The following is a 21,103-nucleotide window of genomic DNA, read 5'->3' as shown; positions in this document are numbered from 1 at the left end:
CGATCCTCCTTGATCCTCCTCGATCCATCATGTAACGACGGCGTCGCGCGCGACGGGACGCCGCCGAACCGATCCGAGCCGATCCGGCGATACATTCGTTTTCGGATTCCTCGTGTCCCTCTCTCTCTTTCTCTCTCTCTCTCTCTCTCTCTCTCTCTTTCTCTCTCTCTCTCTCTCTCTCTTTCTCTCTCCCTCTCTCTCTCTCTCTCTCTCTCTCTCCCTCTCTCTCTCTCTCTTCCGCTTTCTCGTGGCCGGGCCGAACGATCTCGGGAAACGAATCGCAGGCTCGTTTCGTCTATAATTAACGCCGCTACCCGGGCCCCGATCGGTCTTCTCGGAAGGAATATTCATTTTTGCTGTTTACGGGCCTCGTGTTCCCACTGTTTGTCTCCCTGTTTATTCGCGATGAATTACGATTCTTACGAGCGTGTCCGGGCTTTTTAGTGGCCGCCGTTCCGCGCGCCCTGGGGATCGAATGTGTATGCGGTTTCGGGGAAAACGAGATACACCGGGGACCCGGTGAAATGTGGTATAGCTGGGTTTTTAGTTTCGCCGCGGTTCCACGTGGGGAATAGTTTAACGAGGATCGTTTTCGGACGTGGACCGGCGACGGGGTGGGGGTGCGGAGAGGCTTGATACATTGCTGCATGTTGCCGTTCCCGTGTTTGTTTTCCTTTTTTTGCCGGATCGTAAAGAATCGTGTTTGGGCAGCTCTTATTAGCTTTATGCTGGCAGGGGTTGTTTCAGCCCCTAAACTCGTTCCAGAGGTCAGCCGGCCGGCCTTCCTTCGATGTTAAAATCTCCGGTTCAAATTGCTTTAACGATAGCGTATGATGCACCACCAAAGTCACGGAATTGTCCTCGCCGATTGCGACCGAGAAAGGTGCCAGATAAAATTTTCTTTTGCCTTATTCATTTTTCATTCTTGTACGGAATTTCGAAAATCATGTCGTCGAGAGACGAGCCTGTCAATCTTTGGTCGACCAGCACTTCAAGCATGGTCGTTATTGTTTTAATTTAAACCGCGAGAGATATTTTTCCCTAAACGGAATTTTTAGCTCGTTCTGATGCATAAATTAGTCTAAAAATAATTGACCGGTTGGCTGTTTTTGACGAGTATACTCGTCACGAAGGAATGTCAACATTTTGTATTACGAAGGCTGTGTCAAGAAAAGGATGTAGCTTTGGTTTTTTTTTATTCGATCATCTATTTCACGAGGAAAATCAAAGATGCTCGGTATAATTACAGAGCAACTTGCATACTTCTCAAAGGGGTCGCAACTGTTAATACATTTCTCCTATTTAATTATGTTCAATGAAGAACGCCATAACCGTGCGAAGTCCCGGCAACGGCTTTCTCGTTCCACGCCGAAGGGCGACACGCGAGTGATTAAACATCGCCGTCCCCCATCATTTACGGAAAGAATATCCCGGAATATAAATACCGCTCATTAAAAGCCGACTAGCATCGAATAAAGAGTAGCTCGGGCATCAGGCCTGTCACTCACTCGCACATACACACACCTTAGTCGGTCACGAGCAAGCGCTAAACTAGAAAACGAACGCGCGCGGAACTCGTCACACCTGTTATTCTCCCACAATCGTGGTGTCGTAGCTTTCGAAACCAGTTTACACGGCTGCCCGTTCCAAAACGAGAAACAGTATTAACGATCGAATAATAAGATTCCGAATTCCATCGGTGCGTCGCGCCGGCAACAATGCTCGCCCGAAACTCCATTAGGTCGCGCTGAAAAGGCAGGAAAATCGGAACGCCGGGGCGCGGCGCGGCGTCGGAGGTGGAGGTTTGCTCGTTGGAGGAGGATTTAACAAGTTTGTTTCCAGCTGGTAGACACCGGTGTCGATACTGCTCGGCGCGCGTTTCCGCGGGGTTCAATTATTAACATTCCGTTCGGAGCACGGTCCGCGAGCGCATTCACCGTGTCCGTTGGCACACAATGAGATAAACGGACAGAGACAACGAAAGCGGGAACGAGCGGAGCGATCTCGTTGCACGGTCGCGCGGTTACCTCGGCAGAATTCATGATTAATGCCGGCGACGCGCGATTTGATATAAAACCTGACACCGTGCGCCGTCAGTTTTGCCAACTAACGAGCAAGCACGACGGCGTACCTTATCCATACCTTGCCATAAATCTCCGCGAGCGCTTTGATTTATGCATCTTTTGGGGCCCGGCGTCTCGCGCAGGATTTCTTCTTTGAGCTGCTGGCTCTCTCCTCTCTCTCTCTCTCTCCTTGCCTCTCTTCCTCTCTCTCTCTCTCTCTCTCTCTCTCTCTCTCTCGCACTCTCTCTCGTTCCTACCAGCCGGCTTTTTCCTCTCGCGTGTTAGAGCTTTGCCCGAGGCGAACGGTTACCTTTGACCATCGGCCGTGTCGAGATTAAAAAATTTCTCGATGGCCACCGCGTCGACTCGCGCCGCTTCAAACACGCTTCAAACACGCTCCAACCCTTCGTCCCAACGAGGCCGATCCTTTTCACGCGGTTTTCTTCTGCCTCCTCCTGCCGGATCGCATCTCTCGCGAACGTCGACGAGCCTCGTTCCCTGTGAGTTATGCTCGCCGCGACGTCGACAAATTGGCCCCTTCTCGGGACGATCAAAACCACGGTGTTTCTTAGTCAACGATCTTTCCAGGGGTGGCTTCGCTCGTGCGCTTCCGACGAACTGGGTCACATCGATTTCAATTTGTTCGTTTGCCGCTTTGACGTTCTCCAGGGAAATTGCTGCTGGAGCAGCGAACCGGGGAAATTTTACTAATGACGGTGCAGACAATTCCGTGTTCCGTGTATCGGGCCAAAGTTAACGTGGTTTTTGATCATCTGAAGGGGTTTAGTGAACGGAAAGTGGTTTTCCTGCTTGGAATTTAGAGTGCTCCTCTAACATTTTAACATTCGCGCGTTATCAATTTCGACAGCGATGCAGGCAATATCGAATTGAAAGTTAAGCGAAACGGTAGACGAATTTCTTGCGTGCGGATTTTTGCAATTCAAATAACGTGTCTATCTCGACGATCTCGAACGGTTAAGTCAGCGAAAAGTGAACTCTCCTGCCTGGAATTTAAAGAATATTTCTCAGTCGTATATTCACCATTTTGTTGAATATACAGCGCGCCATTAAATTACAATTACGCCATTGTTGAATTAAAACGTGAACGAAAAGTCGAAAGATTTCTTGTGCGCGGATCTTTGTAATTTCTTATTTTCACACGGAGATCAGCTTCCTTCGTTGACTAGACCCAGAAGCGATCAAATCTTTTAATATGCGATAACACAAATACCTTATCGCGTCGCACAAATTCGCTGACGCTACGAGGCCGGACAAATCCGCGGTCAAATTACAAGACAATCAGTTAATTCCACATTGCCGTTCCACAAAAGCCACAATCCCATCAGGAAACCCGGTTCAATAGCTATCGGACGAAAAGCGCTGCGAGAGTCGATAGGATTAGGAGATCAAAGTTCCCGTTTCGCAGCGTTAGCCACAAAACGGACATTTCCTCTGAAACGTTCGTTTCCGAGAGCGATCTCAGGGGATTGGAACAAGGAACACGCGTAGCAGTGCGGGTTTCCGACTGCATATCGCACGGCGGAATCGATGCGAGAGCGTAGTATAGCTGGCGAGCGCGAAACGCGCAGACGTGGCCGTTCGAACGGAAACACCTAAATATACACCGCAGTCGATATAGCGTTGTTCCGTCCGTCTTTCTCACATCGGATCATTCCCCCCCGCGGAACAGAAAAGCGTGTCCACTCTCGGTTATCGATCCGTGGCATCGATTCACCCGTGAAACTACCCGTGGAGCAGCCTGGTATCACTGGCTCGGCGAGTCGCGAACGATTTAATTAACATTCGCAACGCCGGTGACGGGCCGGGTCGGGCCAGGCCGGGCCGGGCCCCGGGATCGCTGCAACGTGTACCGATCGGCCGAGACACGCCGGGACGTGCACGCCTTTTCGATTATTAATCGCCACGTGGCCGAGTCATCGTAATTCATCCGGCCGAACGAATGCCAGCCAGGCCTTATACCGGAACACGGTCACGCGCGATGCGAGCGATCGATCGATCGTTAATCGTCGGACAACAACGTGCGCCGCTTGTCGACGCAACCTATGGGCCCCCACCGATCGGGGCATTATCGCGGGGAAACCGCGGCGCGGGCCCAATTAGCCCACCCTTGAGAAACCCTCGTACGGCGACGCGAACTGCAGAATTCGCTTGAACCTTTGAACCACTGAATGTCACGAATGCTGCTTTTGGTATTCGTTTCGAAATGCTCGATATTTTACATTCTACATATCATACTACATACTACTAATTATTATGCTATAATCATGAAATATATTGATAAAATAAATAATAATATTAATTCTTTGCAGTCGGAGCTATTTGAATTTGAAATTCAAAACATAATTTCTGATCTATAGTATTTCTATTTTACATAATTTATTGCGATTTATGCATATGAAATTTAGCCTATTGGCAAGTACAATGTAATTTTAATAGCTTTTTCTTAAATATAAACGAGTCTGATGCTCTTAAAATGATTTTGAAAAATAGTATACCAATTTTTAGTGGCGCCACAGAGTCGCCATTCGAGTGCAAAGGGTTAAATAAATAAATTGAAATATATATATATATACCTGTACGTACACGTAGGATATTTTTTTATATTAATATGTATATTCTTGGAACTGGAAATGCGACACCAAAGATTAGTAGACACGATTCTGTGATTTGACTAAGGACGCATCATTTACTATAAGATGCGACCGCTAGATGATGAACGGAGACGATCATAATCAAACTAACTAGACTTAAATAAAAATGTATTCGTTCTTTTAATCATTCGAATAAGTCAGAAATAGTACAACGACATTCCACAATTCCAGTTTTGACATAAACGCATACAATGTGTGGTCTAATCACAATAAATGCATCTGATGCAGCACGCGTCGTATCACTTTATTAGACAGATTTTTAGATAATAATATTTTACAGTATAGCTTAATCTCAAGCAAAAAAAAGTACACTGCTGTGAATAATTATAGACTGAAAGTAACTTTTACATTTTCAGTAACATTTAGATTTCTACATTAGAGTAATAAAAAATAGAAATATGAAAATAGAACTTTTTTGGGTTGTGTTTAAACATCAGTAAAAATGTAAATGTTACTTCGTGTCTATGATTAGATCTAGAATGCACATCACTGTAACGTGTGTCGAATCCGAAGTCTATTTCGAATTGAACGAAACATCGGAAGATCTACGAACACATCACATTCGTGGTTTCTCGCGTGCATCGCAGTTCCAACGTTAGGCTCGATTGTCGCGGCAACAGACAATTACTATTCCGATCTCAGCTCAGCAGATCCGTGGGCGCTTCCTTCTACGTGACTAGTCGGCCCGAGGACGCTTTTTACCCCGCGCCACTCGCGTTATAATTTCCCATTAAGGAACATTTTCGCTGGATAGCATCGCGAAGGGCCGCAAAAAAGAACGAGGAGCACAGGATGGATCGTGTCGGAGTAATGAATCAGTTTTAAAGGCCTCGCCCCTGCCAGGGATACGCGAACCTCTGGCAGCGTTGTTCGAGCTATGATTTACGCCCCTGGCATGTAAATTCTGCCCGGTCCCCCTTTTCTTTTCTGCCTACGCGGCCGTCGCGGCCGTCTTACCGCGAAACTGCCTTCTCTAAGAATTTTGCGGTCTCCTGCTGCTACCTTTCGAAGCGTTCGAATCCTCTTCGATGGTGCTTCCTCGTGGACGATTTTATTCAGCCGTTAGTCCAGCGAAGAATTTGTGACGTGTAATCATAAATCATTGCTTCGCTATTTAACCCTCGAAGCGAGCTCCGACGCGATCGAGTTTTAAACGTCGAGATCAAAACGAATCAGATTAGAACGAGTATCGTTTGTGAATAATAAATCGATGCGAGGCACGTGGCACTTGTTCGGAACAATACTAACTTTTTTATTATTAGTTCTCAGAATTTTTAATGTAGTATAAGCATTTGGGCAGACTGAATTTTATTAGAATGTTTAGATCGCAGAGTTCAAATGCCATCCACTATAATGAATTTTAATTTTTCTAGTTCGACTTTCATTAAACAAATTACTTAGATTTTTGTGGGAACTTGTGAGGTTTATTTTCAGCTCGAAAAGCGTGCAAGTAAAATACTGTAATTATACTGTGTATGTCTGATTTTTTCGTGTCTTGTTTAAATATAACAATACTTGTGAAATATATAATTTAATCAAGAATATATCTCAAAGTATATAAACTTCTTCGAATCTCTAACCAATTGGTTCTTTTTTTACGAGTGACGAGAAGAGGCGACGAGCTAGGAAAACACAGCTAACTGGAGTTAAATGGAGCTCACGGTGTCTTCCAGAAATTTTTGGCACGAACGCGCGACGAAAATCTGTTACTGATCGGATAATCGGAATTCCCAGCGCCAAATGAGACGTCATCGACCATACGGGACCAGGTCAGCACCCCCCCGTACGGTCGCGTCGCCTCCATTCATCACGCGGTGCCCCATGAAACTTTTTGCCGTGGCATGAGAACAGCTCAATGAAATCTCAGTATTCGAACGCCGCTTTGAATCCGCAAATAAAAATATCGAGTTGACACCCTAACAGCTTCGACGAGAATGGGGCCCGGTCCCGTGAAAGCCCGGAGGATCTCACGGGTCATCAGCCTCCGTCTCGAACAAAGTCAACTCGAACCCCCGTAACGAAGAAACTCGAATCATGAGCGAAATCCCGGGAGGGAGGCGAGGGGGTCGGCGAGTGCTCGAGGTTTTGGGGCGAGGGGAAGCGCGCGAATGGCCGTCGGCACGGAAGAAAAATACTGGATCCATTAGCCACGTGTCGATTAACCGAAAGGTGCACCTTTGCAGACTCACGCGTCCCATCAGCGTCCCGTAAATCCGAGGGGTGTCCCCGGCTGGTCGTGTGAGTCACGTGTTCCCGAACGGCGCGAGAGAGACGCACGGGGGTTGGCTCTACCCCCGTCGTGGTCCCCTCAGACGACGTCCACGTCGACGTCCGACGAGAGATCGATTAGGCCAGCCCGGCATTCAGACGCTGCCAGCCGTCGGCCATGAATATCGAATTCCCGTGCTTCTCAATGCCGTTCTCCCGGGCAAAAGAATCGTTTTTATACCCTTCCTCTTCATTAACAGCGTCGACGAGGCGCGGCCATTTGGCCTCAAGATGGCTGCCCACTTGCGGAACCGCCACGGCTCCGCCGACTACCGGGGCTCTTTTTAAGAATCCTCTCCATCTCTTTCGGACGTTTACGCGGGCTGAATCCCCGGCTCCGATCGACCTCCGGTGTACCGTCTTTATTCTTGGCGAGCGGGCAATTCGTGCGATTAATTATCGATTACCGCGTCGGCGGGCCGCCGTCGGGCCGGTGGTCCTCATTCACCGGCGAATAATATTCGAAAATTAGGGTCGGGAGTACACATTAAATTCGTCGAAGTTAATCGCGACTTACTTAAGAGGATCATTCGGGGAGGCATAAAAACCGTTGGTGGGTTGGACAGATTTTTAATAAATTTGGAAAACAGCTGGGCTCTCTCAATATGTTCGCTGCACGAAAGCGAACAGCTTGACGCTGTTCTTAAATTCTCACTTGTTGTATCAATTTTATGCTGCGATTCCCTTTGTCGATTTAAACTCCCATGCGTAATCAATAGACTGCGTTTTTTTTACACATTTATGACAGAAGCGAGTTACATGCAAAACGGTAAATGCTTATGATAATTAAACCATGCTGCCAGCTTATTTTCAACTTATTAGAGATGTTAAGAACGAAACTGAATTTTGATTTAACTCCTGTTCCACGTAATCGAGGCAGAGAAATTTCGTTTCCCACAAAGATCCGCGGTCCAATAATTAATGAGAAACGTCACATACAAAGTGGCATCTTCGAGTTCCAGTTTCTGATAGCTACTTCTGAATGTCTTGGACAAGTAGACTACGCATCGTTATCTCCCCGATTTCGTCATCGTCCCGATAACTTCTGACTTCGCGCTCGTTCGATAATGCCGAAGTTCCGAAACGTTTATACGCGTAGATGCGACGAAACGGAGCATACACGCGTTCTCACCCCCTCGAAGAAGCGGCGAGCGAGCCCGGGCGACTCTCTCCCCTAGGTGCTATCTACCCTGGAACATCACGAGCCGCCTCCCCTCCTGAACACGATCATTTCCCCGCACGTAACCAAGGGAACGCGTCGCGTCGCGTCGCAGCGTGTCCGCGTACGGTGGTCCTAATTAAGCGGCCGGATGAGGCTTTCGGGCCTAGCTGCGCCATTATATAAGTCCCAAAGATCGTAGCCGGTGTATTTGCATAACCACCCGCCGACCGAATCTCGATCGGCCAGCGCATTCGTTAAGTGGCCGCGCCGAAAGACCGTCTGCGACCTTAACGAACAAGGGCGCTCGGCCGGGTTTACGTGGCCGGCGCATAAATCAGCGTCGGTGGGGCCTAGATCTCGCCGGCTAGATCTCCGAGGAGAAAAAGAGGAAGAGAGAGGAGAGAGGGACACGATTGGCATACTTCGAGGTACCGCGGGGAGCCGGAGAGAAACGGGCGAAAGGGTTCGCCGGAGGCGTGCGCGACGCGACGGGCGACGGCGAAAAAGGGAACGGGCCGCGGGGGCGGCGGAGGGTTGAAGGCTCGGGACGACAGTCATGGATCTTATAATAGTCGAGCCGCGGAAAACACGTGACCGGAGCGAAATGTTATTGTAGGAGGCGGTGTTAGTTTTACCGTTTGTTAACTGCTAGCACCCCGACGCACGCTTCGCGGCTATTTATAAGACGGCCGACGGCGATGCATCTCGGCTCGCCGCTGAACGGAGGCCCGTCTCTCTCTACGTGTGTGGCTGCGGAACCGAGATTGACACGCGCAAGGGAAGGATCAGGAGGACGGACACCTACTAATTCGGGGCCGGAAGGATTCGGCCGGCCCGACCCCAGGACCAGACGCCATTTTTCATCCTGCGCTTCCGGTTCACGTATTTTCGGCGTCTGAACCGCGCGTTCTGCCTGTCGGTTGCAACCCCTTCAATCTGCTGAGAGTGTCCTGAAACTTTTCTTTGAAAACAAGGGTTGTGAATGTAACTGTTAAATTGTTGGACTAGTCGGAGCATTAAATACAGGACTGTATGGACATAATTGAAATTGTAGCTATTATACAGAAGTTCTTACCACTTGTACGCTAATGTTACCAATCATTCGCCTAATGATCGTTCCATTTGCGCGCGATGATCGTCGACTATCACCAATTACAGAATTGTTCGAATGCTGTGCACTTGTTCACGAATTTGTTGCAGCATATTTATCTAATTGGCGATAGTTGACAATCGTCGAATAATTTGTAATATTAGCATGCAAGAAGTAAGATAATAATAATAATAATAATAATAATAATATTTGGGACATATAAGGGACCCTTTGTAACACAGGTGACATAAAAGCATTCACACGAGTATAATTTAAAAAGAGTTAGAAGAATATAGAAGAAACAAAAAAAATAAGTGAGTGAGAAATAAGAAGAACGTTATTAAAAAATATAATAAAATATAATACAAAAAATAATAGCAATAGTGGAAGTAAGGATAGATCTAAGAAAATATGGAAGAATAGAAGAAATAGCGAAATTTAGTAGTTAAGCATTTTGATTTTCATTCGCCTGAACTTGAGACTCTTAGCAACAAGTCAGGAAAATGAGGAACGGACGAGGGTTCAACCTGTTCCCTGATAAGATCCTCCAGCCAGATTCGCGAAGTCGCTTACAACAGTTGAAAAATCCAACAACTTTCCTCGCACATCATGTAATTACGGCATTATTGATACACGCAATGCGATCCAGTAAAATAAGTAACTACCGGGGGACAAGGTTGATAAACGCGTCCACCAACCAAACCAGTCTCGACTACAAGGTTGAGGTGGGCGTGAACGCTTCTAAATCACCACGAAGAATCACGGTATGCAACATCGTCTGTTGAATCTCTTAACGCCATAAAAATACATCTTCGTTCTCTTCTATCGGAGAAGATTGAAAACCTGTTTAATGACTTTCTCTTGCATCTGGTACTTCAAAATTACAGGATACCGCGGCCACATTGTAGAGCAGGCTGCGGGTAATTGGGTGCTTGAAGCGAGGAAGTGTATAAGACATTTTGAGTGGACAATTTCGTATTACTGTCATTAAGAGGGTCTCTGAATTCCAGTGATACGATTACTAAATTGTGAATCTTTATGATTTGAGAATGATGCATCAGAATCTTTCCACTGTTTATAATTCCACCTGCTCGTTTTCAAATCGTATCATCTCCGATCCAGTTCTCCCCCATTTAATTTTCTCTTTCTTCTTATATTAATGTGCTTATATCGACGAAGTAACAATATTTGATAACTAAAATAAGTCATATGATGTATGTAAACTTTAGGCAAATACAACTTCGCGAGAAAAACGATTTCAACGGAAAGAAACCGTAAGGAAAATGACTCGAGTGGGTGCTCGTGACAAAGCGCGTACAGATATGTAGTCGGTGAATTCCAGCGTTACGATTACGCAATCGAGAAGGTGTACTAACCGGAACGGTGGCGCTTGTGTTTCAGATCGGAGTGATGCGAGCCACGGAAGCGTAAGTCAATCGTCATTCACGATGGGTGTACCCGCTCGACGGACGAAGCTGCTTCCGAGCCGGACCATGGCGTCTATGTTACCCGTGCTGTTGCTCGCATCGTTGCCGAACGCCCGATTAGAATCGGCGATCAATCCAGTGAGTAGCGTGGGCTCGGTATCGGGCGGCGGCTCGTCGTCGTCCTCTTCCTCCGCCTCGTCCTCGTTGATGGTGGGCGTCGTGCCTGGAAGTGGCTCTGGTTCCGGGAGCATGGTTGGGCCTGGCAGCAGCGTTGTGGCCGGTGGCAGCAGCGGCACCAGCGGACATTCGTCTCTTAGCAGTGGGGCGACTAATGGGAACGGCAGATGCGAGGAGATCACGATCCCGATGTGCCGGGGCATCGGGTACAACCTGACCGCGATGCCGAACGAGCTGAACCACGACACGCAGGAGGAGGCCGGCATGGAGGTGCACCAGTTCTGGCCGCTGGTGGAGATCAAGTGCTCGCCGGATCTGAAGTTCTTCCTGTGCTCGATGTACACACCGATCTGTCTGCCGGAGTACGCGAAACCGTTGCCGGCGTGCCGCACCGTCTGCGAACGGGCCCGAGCGGGCTGCGCGCCATTGATGCAGCAGTACGGGTTCTCCTGGCCGGAGCGGATGGCGTGCGAGAGACTGCCGACCCACGGGGACCCGGACAATCTGTGCATGGAGCAGGACAATCGCACCAGCAGCGCGGGTCCAGGGTCCGGCAACGGTGGCGCAGCCAGCAGCGCCCCGGTCCCAGCAGCGGCGCCGCCTCGACCCACGAGGCCGCCTAAGACGCCACAACCGCAACGGTGTAAGCCCGGCAAGAATCAAAAAAACTGCCAGCATCCCCAGGGGGACAGGGCGAGGGACTGCACGTGCCGGTGCAGAGCACCCCTCGTACCCCTGGGGGCGGGGGGCACGGTGCTTTCGGGTCCGATAAGCGGCAGCAACACCGGCAGCATCGGCAGCGTGGCTGGGCTGGCCGGCATGGCCGCAAGTGGAGCCATGCCGGCGCCGCCGATAAGCATCGCTCGGAACATCAACCAGAACGTCAACCAGGACATTGCCGGAGTACGGAACTGCGCCCTGCCGTGCCACGGCGCGTTTCTCACCCACGAAGAGCGCGGGTTCGCGGCCGTCTGGCTGGCTCTGTGGAGCGGCCTGTGCGCCGCAAGCACGCTCGTGACCGTCACCACGTTCCTGATCGACACCCATCGCTTCAAATATCCTGAGAGGCCGATAGTCTTCCTGTCGGCCTGCTACTTCGTCGTGTCGATCGGCTACCTGTCGAGAAGCATGTTCGGCTACGAGGTGATCGCCTGCGACGGTCCGGCGTTGAAGTCGAGCGCCCGTGGCCCCGGGGCCTGCGCCACCGTCTTCCTGATGATCTACTTCTTCAGCATGGCGTCCTCGGTCTGGTGGGTGATCCTGGCGTTCACGTGGTTCCTCGCGGCGGGCCTGAAGTGGGGCAACGAGGCGATCGCCTCGTACTCCCAGTACTTCCATCTGGCGGCATGGCTGGCGCCCTCGTTTCAAACGGTGTTGGCCTACTTGCACGGTGGGGTGGCAGGGGACCCGGTCGCCGGGGTCTGCACGGTAGCACCGGAAGGCGTCAAGTCGTTCATCCTGGTCCCACTGTTCGTGTACCTCTTGCTGGGAACGAGCTTTCTGTTGACCGGGTTCGTCAGCCTGTTCCGGATCCGGTCGGTGATCAAGCGGCAGCCGGGAGCGAAGGCGGACAAGCTCGAGAAGCTGATGATCCGCATCGGCGTGTTCAGCGTTCTGTACACCCTGCCGGCCGGAGTGGTGCTCGCCTGTCACATCTACGAGACGGCGCTCCGGGACGAGTGGCTCGCTTCGCTGGCCTGCCCGTGTCGGGCGAGGGCGCGGCCGCTCTACTCCGTCCTGATGCTGAAGTACTTCATGGCGCTCGCGGTAGGCATCACGTCCGGCGTGTGGATCTGGAGCGGCAAAACCGTCGACTCGTGGAAACGTCTCTGGAGGCGTTTGTTCGGCGGGAGCGGCGCCGGCGGTCACGGAGGCGGTGGCGCCGGTATGGTAGCCGGCGTGACCGGCGTCAGCGGCGGCATCGGCAGCACCAGCATCAAGGGCGTCGTCGGACGTGTCGGCGTTCCGTATCCGCCGGCGCCGGGCCCCGGGAGCGCGCTCTTGCCGCCCGGCAGCGTGGCCAGCGCGTCCCAACACCATCTCCACCATCACGTTCTCAAGCAACCGCCTTTGTCGCACGTATGACGTCACCAGTCGGCGGGGGGCGACATGAACACCGCGGGCTGCGACCAGCAGCAACAGCAACAGCAACAGTCGGTGCAGCAACAGGAGAGGCCTTCCGCCCTTAGCAACTACGGGCCCATTTAGCCCTTCGCCTCGGCCTCGCGCAGGCACACGCCGCACACGGCGCCCCACACGGCGCCCCATACGCCGCACTCCGCGGCCACCATATACTCGAGGAGGTCGCTGGCGTCGACCACGGGCCCGCTCACGCCGGCCCACGGGCTCGCGCCCTCCTACACGCAGGCGACCGAGGTCTGAAGCGAACATCCTCGGACCCAGGACCCGCGGACGACGAGGATCCGCGGCGCCCGCAGCCTCCAGTACCTCCGACGTACCCGCGACCTGCCCGACGCTTCGGGCAACAAGACCCGCCGCGGCGCCTCTCGACCAGCCGACCCGACCCAGCCCGTCAGCCCGTAGACCTCGAGCGCTGAGCATCCTTTTCTCTTTTACCTCGAACGCAACGGTGTCATCGTGGGAAAAAGGATCCGCGACTCGGAGTGCTCTCTGTGTGTGCGTGCGTGCGTGCGCGCGTGTGTTTGCCGATCGACTGACCACGACCGGTGATCGATTCCCTCTGCGATCGTGCTGGGGGCGACACAGTGATATCGGAGACGCGAGGACGGTGCCACTCGGCCGCGCGCGACCACGTTTCACGATATAGAACCGCTCGGAGATGATGGACGCTCGAGGCTGCGCCGCGGTGAGACGCGATCTACCGCGTCGCCGATCGCCACGCGGCGACGAGCGAATGGGTGCGCGAATGGACGGTGTGAGTTCTCTTACTCGTATCTATCTCTACACTTTTCTTACTTATTATATCGTAGCGGAGCTCGTACAGTCCGCATGTCCGTCTAACTGGTATCGTCTCGTCTATTTATCTGACTTAGCCATAACCGAGTATAGGTGTAAAACACGACTTTCTTTTAGACCTCGTGCCGCGACGACCGCGGCTCGGCACCTCTCGAGCAGGACTCTCTTTGCTGTCTACTTTTCCTAGGATTCTCCGTAACCGCTAGTCGATGACAAAACCAGCGTTTTCTCATTCCCCGTGATCGATCGCGCCCCCCCGTCGGGCGCGGTGCTCGGACCCTTGTGCCGGGCCGCCGACGTCAATCCGCGACGTGTAACGCGAGCAACTGTATAGCGCAGATGTCGATGAGCAAGCGATGGAGTAAACGTAAACTGTAAATATCACTCTTAGGTGTTAGGTGAACCGCTGTAAATATATCATTAGAGAGGAACGATCATCAAAAAGAAGTCTCGATCCGAGGATCGGCTAGAATATGTATCCACCGAGGTGTACAGCACGTCACGGTCGCGGTGGGCGCGCGTTCCTCTCGCTTCCTCGACCGCAATCCGTGGAGCCTCGTCTCGAAGCTTTCGAAGAAAGCCGGCCGACTCTCGAGGGAGGACCCTGTCTGCGTAGCCGTGTACAAAAAGCATAGATCCCGACCGATCGCGAGCCAGAGAACGTCGATCCGCGATCGGCGCACCTCCGGAGGAGGCTTCGAAGGAGCCGCTAGTCTTGCCACGGACGGAGGAACGCGTGAACCGATTGCTCGTGTACCTCGCGCCATGGATTCGAGTCTCTGGAGAAGAACACGGCACACTTTTATCGTCGCCAATCCGATTTTTCGTTCACTTTTTTTTTCGCGCCGAAACGTGCGATTGTAACTCGACCGCGCGGACCTTCGAGGAAACGTATTTAACCTGATGGCAGAGTGGCCGGAGTCTCGCGGACCACCAAAATAATTTAGTGTATCATAGAAGTCCGTATGTTTTAATCAATGTTAGATTACGTATTGTCTAAGACCTACACTGCCTACAAAGGAGGATCGTATCACTGCCACGTGTTGTTAAAAAGTTATAGTCGATGTAAGATCCATTCGAGTCCGCGAGACCCTACTTTACCAACGCCTGGTTAGACGAACAGGGCAAACCAGAGTCTTATTTCCCGGAACTATAACAGGAACTCGATTCTTCCGTTTCCCTGACGCATTTTTCTCGCGAACGCATAAAGTCCGCGCGGTTCCAGTTCGATCTCGTGGCGACAACGAGTCTTTTTATTTTCGCTCGAGAGATTTTCGCCCGAGAAATCCTCTAGGAACAGCGAACAAAATCGAGGAATTAATTTTGTTCGGATCAGGGATCCTTAATGGATTCTGTAATTTTTATTTTGACCTTTTTTCTTTTACATTTCTGAATTTTTGTCGATTCTCGTGGAACGACGTTGCCTTTTCTCGCACGTTTTCAAACAGATTTGGAGGATGATCGATCTCAGATGCAACGCAGCAAATTTTCCGATCGATTAGTCCACGGCCAAGAGCCACAACGAGCGAAGGAAACCGTATTGTTCTCCAGCGGCACGTATCTTGCGCGCAAGGTGTACGCGTCCAGAAGGAGCGTGATATATTATACATATATATATACGTTATACACGCGTACGTTAGCAACGACGTGACCTCGCGCGTCGAACAATTTTTTACCGCCGAACAAATCGCCCCTTGACCGTCTTTTATGTATATCACGTATTCGTATACATATACATATATACATACGCGCGTCTCGGACCGTAGCATTCAAAAGTGTATAGAAACTGCCAGAGATTCTAAACCTGTTTTTGTACCTCGCACGACCATCGTTCCGGCAAAGATGAGCAAGATTTCCCAGCATCGATCAAAACAAAACTCATTTTCTACCCCGCGCGTCACACACATTTCGGTCATGTTTCCGCCGAGAAACGACGACCTGTTCTCGATCATTTCAATCATCCGTCGAAGGATCTTCCTCATCTTTGACCCGGCGAGCGACTCGAGTCGTGCACACGCGCACAACACTCGAAACCCGTACTACACATACATACACGTTAAGCCCCGTACGCAAGCACGTCGTAGGAAGACAAAGAATTCAGTGTACCCTCCCCCGAGTAACATAGCTAAAAGTGTAAAACGAGCCAGGGAGAGAAGCGAACCTCGTGTCCGTGTCCGCGCGATCTTGGAAAGGTAGCTGTCGAGCAACGGTCGACCGCCGCACGGACGATCGAATCGTCGGGTACGTAAATATATATGTGTATATACATAAATGAATATTGTATAGACAGCGAGTCGCAGCCGAAATCGCACGCCACACGTTAGAATAAATGTCACCCGGTGAAGAAGACTTTTAAGATGTAAAAGAAGCAATCAAATATACGTACGTTCGAAATGTCTCCGAAGTATATTTATTCCACAGAAATACCGAAAAAGAAATCGTCGAGCTGCGCGAGGTGTTGCGAAGATCGGTTGCCATGGCCGAACAACATCTTACTGCTGCAATCTTAGTTGTAGGAAACTGCTGTGCGATATTAGCGAAGGAAACTGCCGCCAAGCTCGCCCGGATTAAACGTCGGTAGACACTGAGATTCGTCGGTCATTTTCTAGAATTTTAATAAATTTATAGAATTATTAATTATAAATTTATTATATTATATAATATTATATAATTATAAATATTATTATATTATATTATATAATTATATTATATAATTATAAATAGAATTATTAATATTATAAATTCTATAAATTTATTAAAATTCTAGAAAATGACCGACTTAAAATTTAACCCATTACCCGCCGCAATTCAAAAATACGAGAGAAAATGACATTCGGGTTAAATTAGTTTCAACCTGAAATTTACAATGATTTCAAACAAAATAGCGGGAATTCTTAAGGGTCGAATCACGTCTACGTGCCAGGCTCGGGCCGTGCTCCAAGTCTGACCAAGTTCGAATCATTCTTACATTTGATTTTTACATTGGAGTGTTCACACTACGCGTGCCAGGCCGTCCGGCACCAGGCAAGTGACGTCAACGTAAACAAAACAAAACGAGACGGAACTACGGAACTGATACGATGTGGACAAAGTGCGCAATCTTTCGTTCTAACGTTGCATGCAATAAACCCGAGAAAGCATTTCAACGTCACAAAACACGCAAACAGAAAAGGAATCAATGAGGGCTAGATGGTTGCTCGACTTTTGATGACTATGTGTGGGTCATAATTCAATAAAATGTTAAATTCTGAAGAAAGGCAATTCCCTGATTCCTTTCGGATTCAATTCGTAGTGTTACCACATATTTATAAAAGTATAATTGTATTGTTCAAGACGACCCATTTTAAAGAATAATGTTTTACACATGCTCTATCATTAATTTCAAGGCGTAAGCATAATCTACCAAGTATGATACAGCTACACGAGTATAATAAGCATTTATTTAACTTTTATTTCATATAATTAAACGGTGCATGTTGTTTTGTTGCAAATTTATAAGTCAGACGTAAACTTGACATAACTCTCACATAACTCTGACATAACTCTGACATAATCCTGACATAACTTTCGGCATAACTTTGCCATAACCTAGGCATAATTTTGGGTCTTTAAACTACAAAAATAAAGATTTTGTGTAGGATGACGTTTTATTGGTTCCCTAAAATTTTTAAGTTAATATTAATACGAAAAGTATGTTTATATTTTTCATAAAAATCATTATAATCTTACAAAAATGATATCGTGTTTGGTCTTATTTTAATCGGGAAAGGCTCACAGTTGCATTGGAAAATCCGAGAAATATACAGTTGAACTCCGAATCTCGGTCCTGCCTGAATCATGCTTGCACATCTAATGTGAACACTGTCAATCGATCACGCTGCTAGCACGATCCGAGCCTATCACGTAGATGTGTATCGACCCTAATACTGTCACGGAGCACGTGATATGTTCTCACTATTTTATGCCTGTATTTTATTTAGAAATTGCAGTTGTTAAAAGAAAAGAAATTTGAAAAAGTGCCCCAAAAATAGGACATTGGCGGATAATGGGTTAAAAAGAGGTAATTACGTGTTCAGGTTATAGAAAACCCCTCAGAAGCAACCGTAGTAAATTCTCTCTAATTTTCCTTCAGCTTGCAAACGGAAATGGACAATCTGGGAAGAGGAAATACGATTATTTTATACTATAAAAATGAGCCGCGAGCTTCGAATAATCGTGTCTCCACTTCCCAAATTGTCCGTTTTCGTTTATAAGCTGAAGAAAAATTAGGGAGAATTTACTATAGCAGTACGTGTTGCCTTATACGGAAATAACACGATTTAATTGGTCTACCTAGTTTATAAATACACCAAGATCGGACCCGAAAGCCGTAATTAACCAGTGGTGACATAATTCCGGTGTCCAATTACAATTTCGTCGCTCGCGATACAGTCGCGACGTTCCCCAAAGGGAAACTATCGCACTGGTCCGAACGGACCGACGAAGTACCGCAAATGTATGTCTGTGTTGCGCACGATTTCGACCGCGCCTCGTTGTAGGTACAGGTATTTAAGTATGCGTATAAATATTACAGAAATTTATATATATACATATGAAACCGTGGCGGAGCGGCGCGCGACGCCTCGCGACCGCGGCGAGGACGCGCTCGTTTCGCTGCCGATGTCGATATCTCTCACGATTTCTCGAGCGATTCGCGCGAACCGGAGAACGTACGCCCGTGGAACGTCCTCGGATCTGGATCCCCGGATCGTCGGGGGACGTCCGTTCGGCGGGGATATCGGGACCGGGGCCGAGGTTCGACGTCGAGCGAGAAACGAGGGTCCTCGGTCTCGTTTTGCTCGTGTTTCCCGGTCGACGTCGGAAATTTCGGCGGGTCACGCGATGGTCCCGCGGGAGAGACGTTTCGTTTGCGATCGGGGGGAGGGTGGGGGGAGGCAGGGAAGAGCAGGTGAGGACGGGCACACGGGCGAGGAGCGAAACGACGAAAGGACTGAGAAACGATAACTGCCGCGAGCGAAACGTAAAAAGGAGAAACGGAAAAAATAATGGCGAGAGGAGGACGGAGAGGGAAGGGAAGGGAATGAAGGAAAAGGAAAGGAATGAAACGCGAGCCGTATCGCGTCCCGGGTACGGGGATCCCTGCCAAACGAAAACGTACACGTGTAATATTGTAAAGTAGTGAGAAAGTAAAGAACCTTTTTAGCGTCACATATCACGCCGGGCCGTTGCGCGAGCGAGAACGGACAATGTCGCGTTCGTTGGGCCGACGATTGATGGTCAACGGCAGAAGAACGGTTGATAAAAACAGGAGGGGTTGTGAGGAAATGGCGGCGGCGGAGGCGGCGGCGGCGAGGACGCCATCACCGGCGGCCCCCGGTTCGAGTAACCTCGGAACAATCGAGGAGCGAACGCGACGTTAGAGAGACCAGAGGGAGGAGTTTATAACGAGTATTTGTAAGCCACTTTTTGTCACGATGATTGTCAATAAAATTGAAAATACTGTGTGTAACGAGTGTGTTCCGGGATATTTCATCCATGTCGACCGGTTCTTTTCGAGACGTTTTTCTGTTTCCTCCGTTGATTTCGGTCCCACGGAATGTAGTTGTCGCGCGGACGCTTCCGAGCGAACGTGTCTCCTCTCACCTTTCTCGTTTTTCTTTCGCACGTTTTCCTCGTTTGGACTTTTATGTTTTCTGTGTTCCTCTTCTCTTTCTCCGTTTCTCTTTCGCAGTCTCTCCTCCTCGGTCTCTCCTCCTCAGTGTCTCTTTCTCGATATCTCTTTCTCAGCCTCGCTCTCTTTCCCTCTCTCACTCTCTCTCTTTCTCTCTTTTTTTCTTTCTTTCATGTCTCTTTTCCCATCCTGTAAGCACGCGGATCCTCGAGATCGTCTTTTGTACAATTTTTACGTTGCCATAGTAGTTAACCGACGACCGACGACCATATCGTTATATATATACTGAAATCAAAATTGTATACGATTTTTAATATACTTTATTATTATTTAAGTTCCTTGCGTTTCTTCTTCGCAACCCAGTCCTCACGATCCCCGAATATTCACTGTTTTTCTATTGAGTTTCCGGTCGATCTCACGGACACCTTCGTTCCGTGACGCGAATAAATGGTTTACGAAAGGAAGGTAAGTAATTGTACCGAGTTCACTATTTGATTTGCACTTCAACGCGTCTCATCGGACGGTTTATCATGTATACAGACTAATATCTCCCAAGAATCGAGCCGTGTTTGCTTCCCGCCGGGACGTTTATCCAACAGAAATTGTTTGTATTGTGATCGGCGAAATACCAGTGGCTGATTCGACACGGAATGGCTTGGGTAAATATTTCCTGCTTTAAATCATGGCTGAATATAAACAGAGAGCCCCGGAGGTCCGCACTACAGTTTGTATAAAACAAAAAAAAAGGGAAAAAAGAAAAGGAACGGTCCCTTCTGTTTAAGTGGTTCGAACAAGTGGCTACATTCTTTCGTCTGGGAGCGAAACCGCGACGGCCGCTACTGCGAGACGATCCCAAGCAACGAATGATAATTTCGTCTGCTCCTCGAAACGATAGTCGTTTTCGTAACGTCTTTCTTTCTTTTTTTACAGTAGGACGCCGAATTTATCCTTCTCATTCGAAATTCTCGTTCGTTCTTCTAAGGTACAAATGTGAAAGCAATGAATAAAATGTGCGGCGCGACGAGGTTCGTCATCTTTTATTTATCATGGGAGATTTTGCCACGAAAGAGAAAAGAAATCATACTTCTCGTGTAAATATTTTTTTGCCTCGTGTTCTTAATTTTTGTTACCGTACGCGTTGATTTGTAATTATTCCCGCTGAAATGTCTCGATTAATCTCACTTCTTGTGTTGGTATGCCGTACTACACACGTCACTTGTAGTCAGATTATACTAGGTCATATTAAGTCATACTAGGTCATAGTAGGTCATACTAGGTCATAGTAGGTCATTCTAGGTCATAGTAGGTCATACTAGGTCATACTAGCTAGACGCATAAAAACAGTCTCGTTGCATTATATATTTTGTACCGCGTCGGAGTTCATCGCGCCGAAAACGATTAAATAACGATCTTCGATACATCGTTAATCTTGTGCTTAATTGATTTCTTTCAAAATATAATGTTACCTGCGATTCGATACGATTCTCGGAATACAAATGTCTCAACTTTTTGAATGATGCAGACGAATTCCGATAGAGGAGGCAAGATAATATTTTCTTTCGACATAGTAAAATAAATTTATATGAGCCGTTTATTTTGAAAGTGGCATAAGTCACTTTACCGTAATGAAAAGTGG

At 48.7% G+C, this 21,103-nt stretch overlaps 1 protein-coding gene across 4 annotated transcripts in view; it reads left to right on the top strand.

The window, feature by feature from the left end:
• The window catches only part of fz2 (frizzled 2), a 171,810-nt gene extending 152,009 nt beyond the window's left edge, over positions 1-19,801 (top strand). For all 4 annotated transcript variants that reach the window (XM_033464996.2, XM_033464995.2, XM_076525789.1 and 1 more), the window contains one exon: positions 10,657-19,801. In XM_033464996.2, the coding sequence (XP_033320887.2) occupies positions 10,657-12,944 (2,288 nt within the window). In that variant the 3' untranslated portion in view covers positions 12,945-19,801. The remainder of the gene's footprint in view (positions 1-10,656) is intronic.
• The last annotated feature ends 1,302 nt before the right edge of the window (positions 19,802-21,103 follow it).

This window comes from Megalopta genalis, chromosome 12 (genome assembly GCF_051020955.1).
Source record: "Megalopta genalis isolate 19385.01 chromosome 12, iyMegGena1_principal, whole genome shotgun sequence".
Lineage (NCBI taxonomy): Eukaryota > Metazoa > Arthropoda > Insecta > Hymenoptera > Halictidae > Megalopta > Megalopta genalis.
The sequence above is the reverse complement of the archived record's forward strand: the minus strand, read 5'-3'. Positions and strand labels throughout refer to the sequence as shown.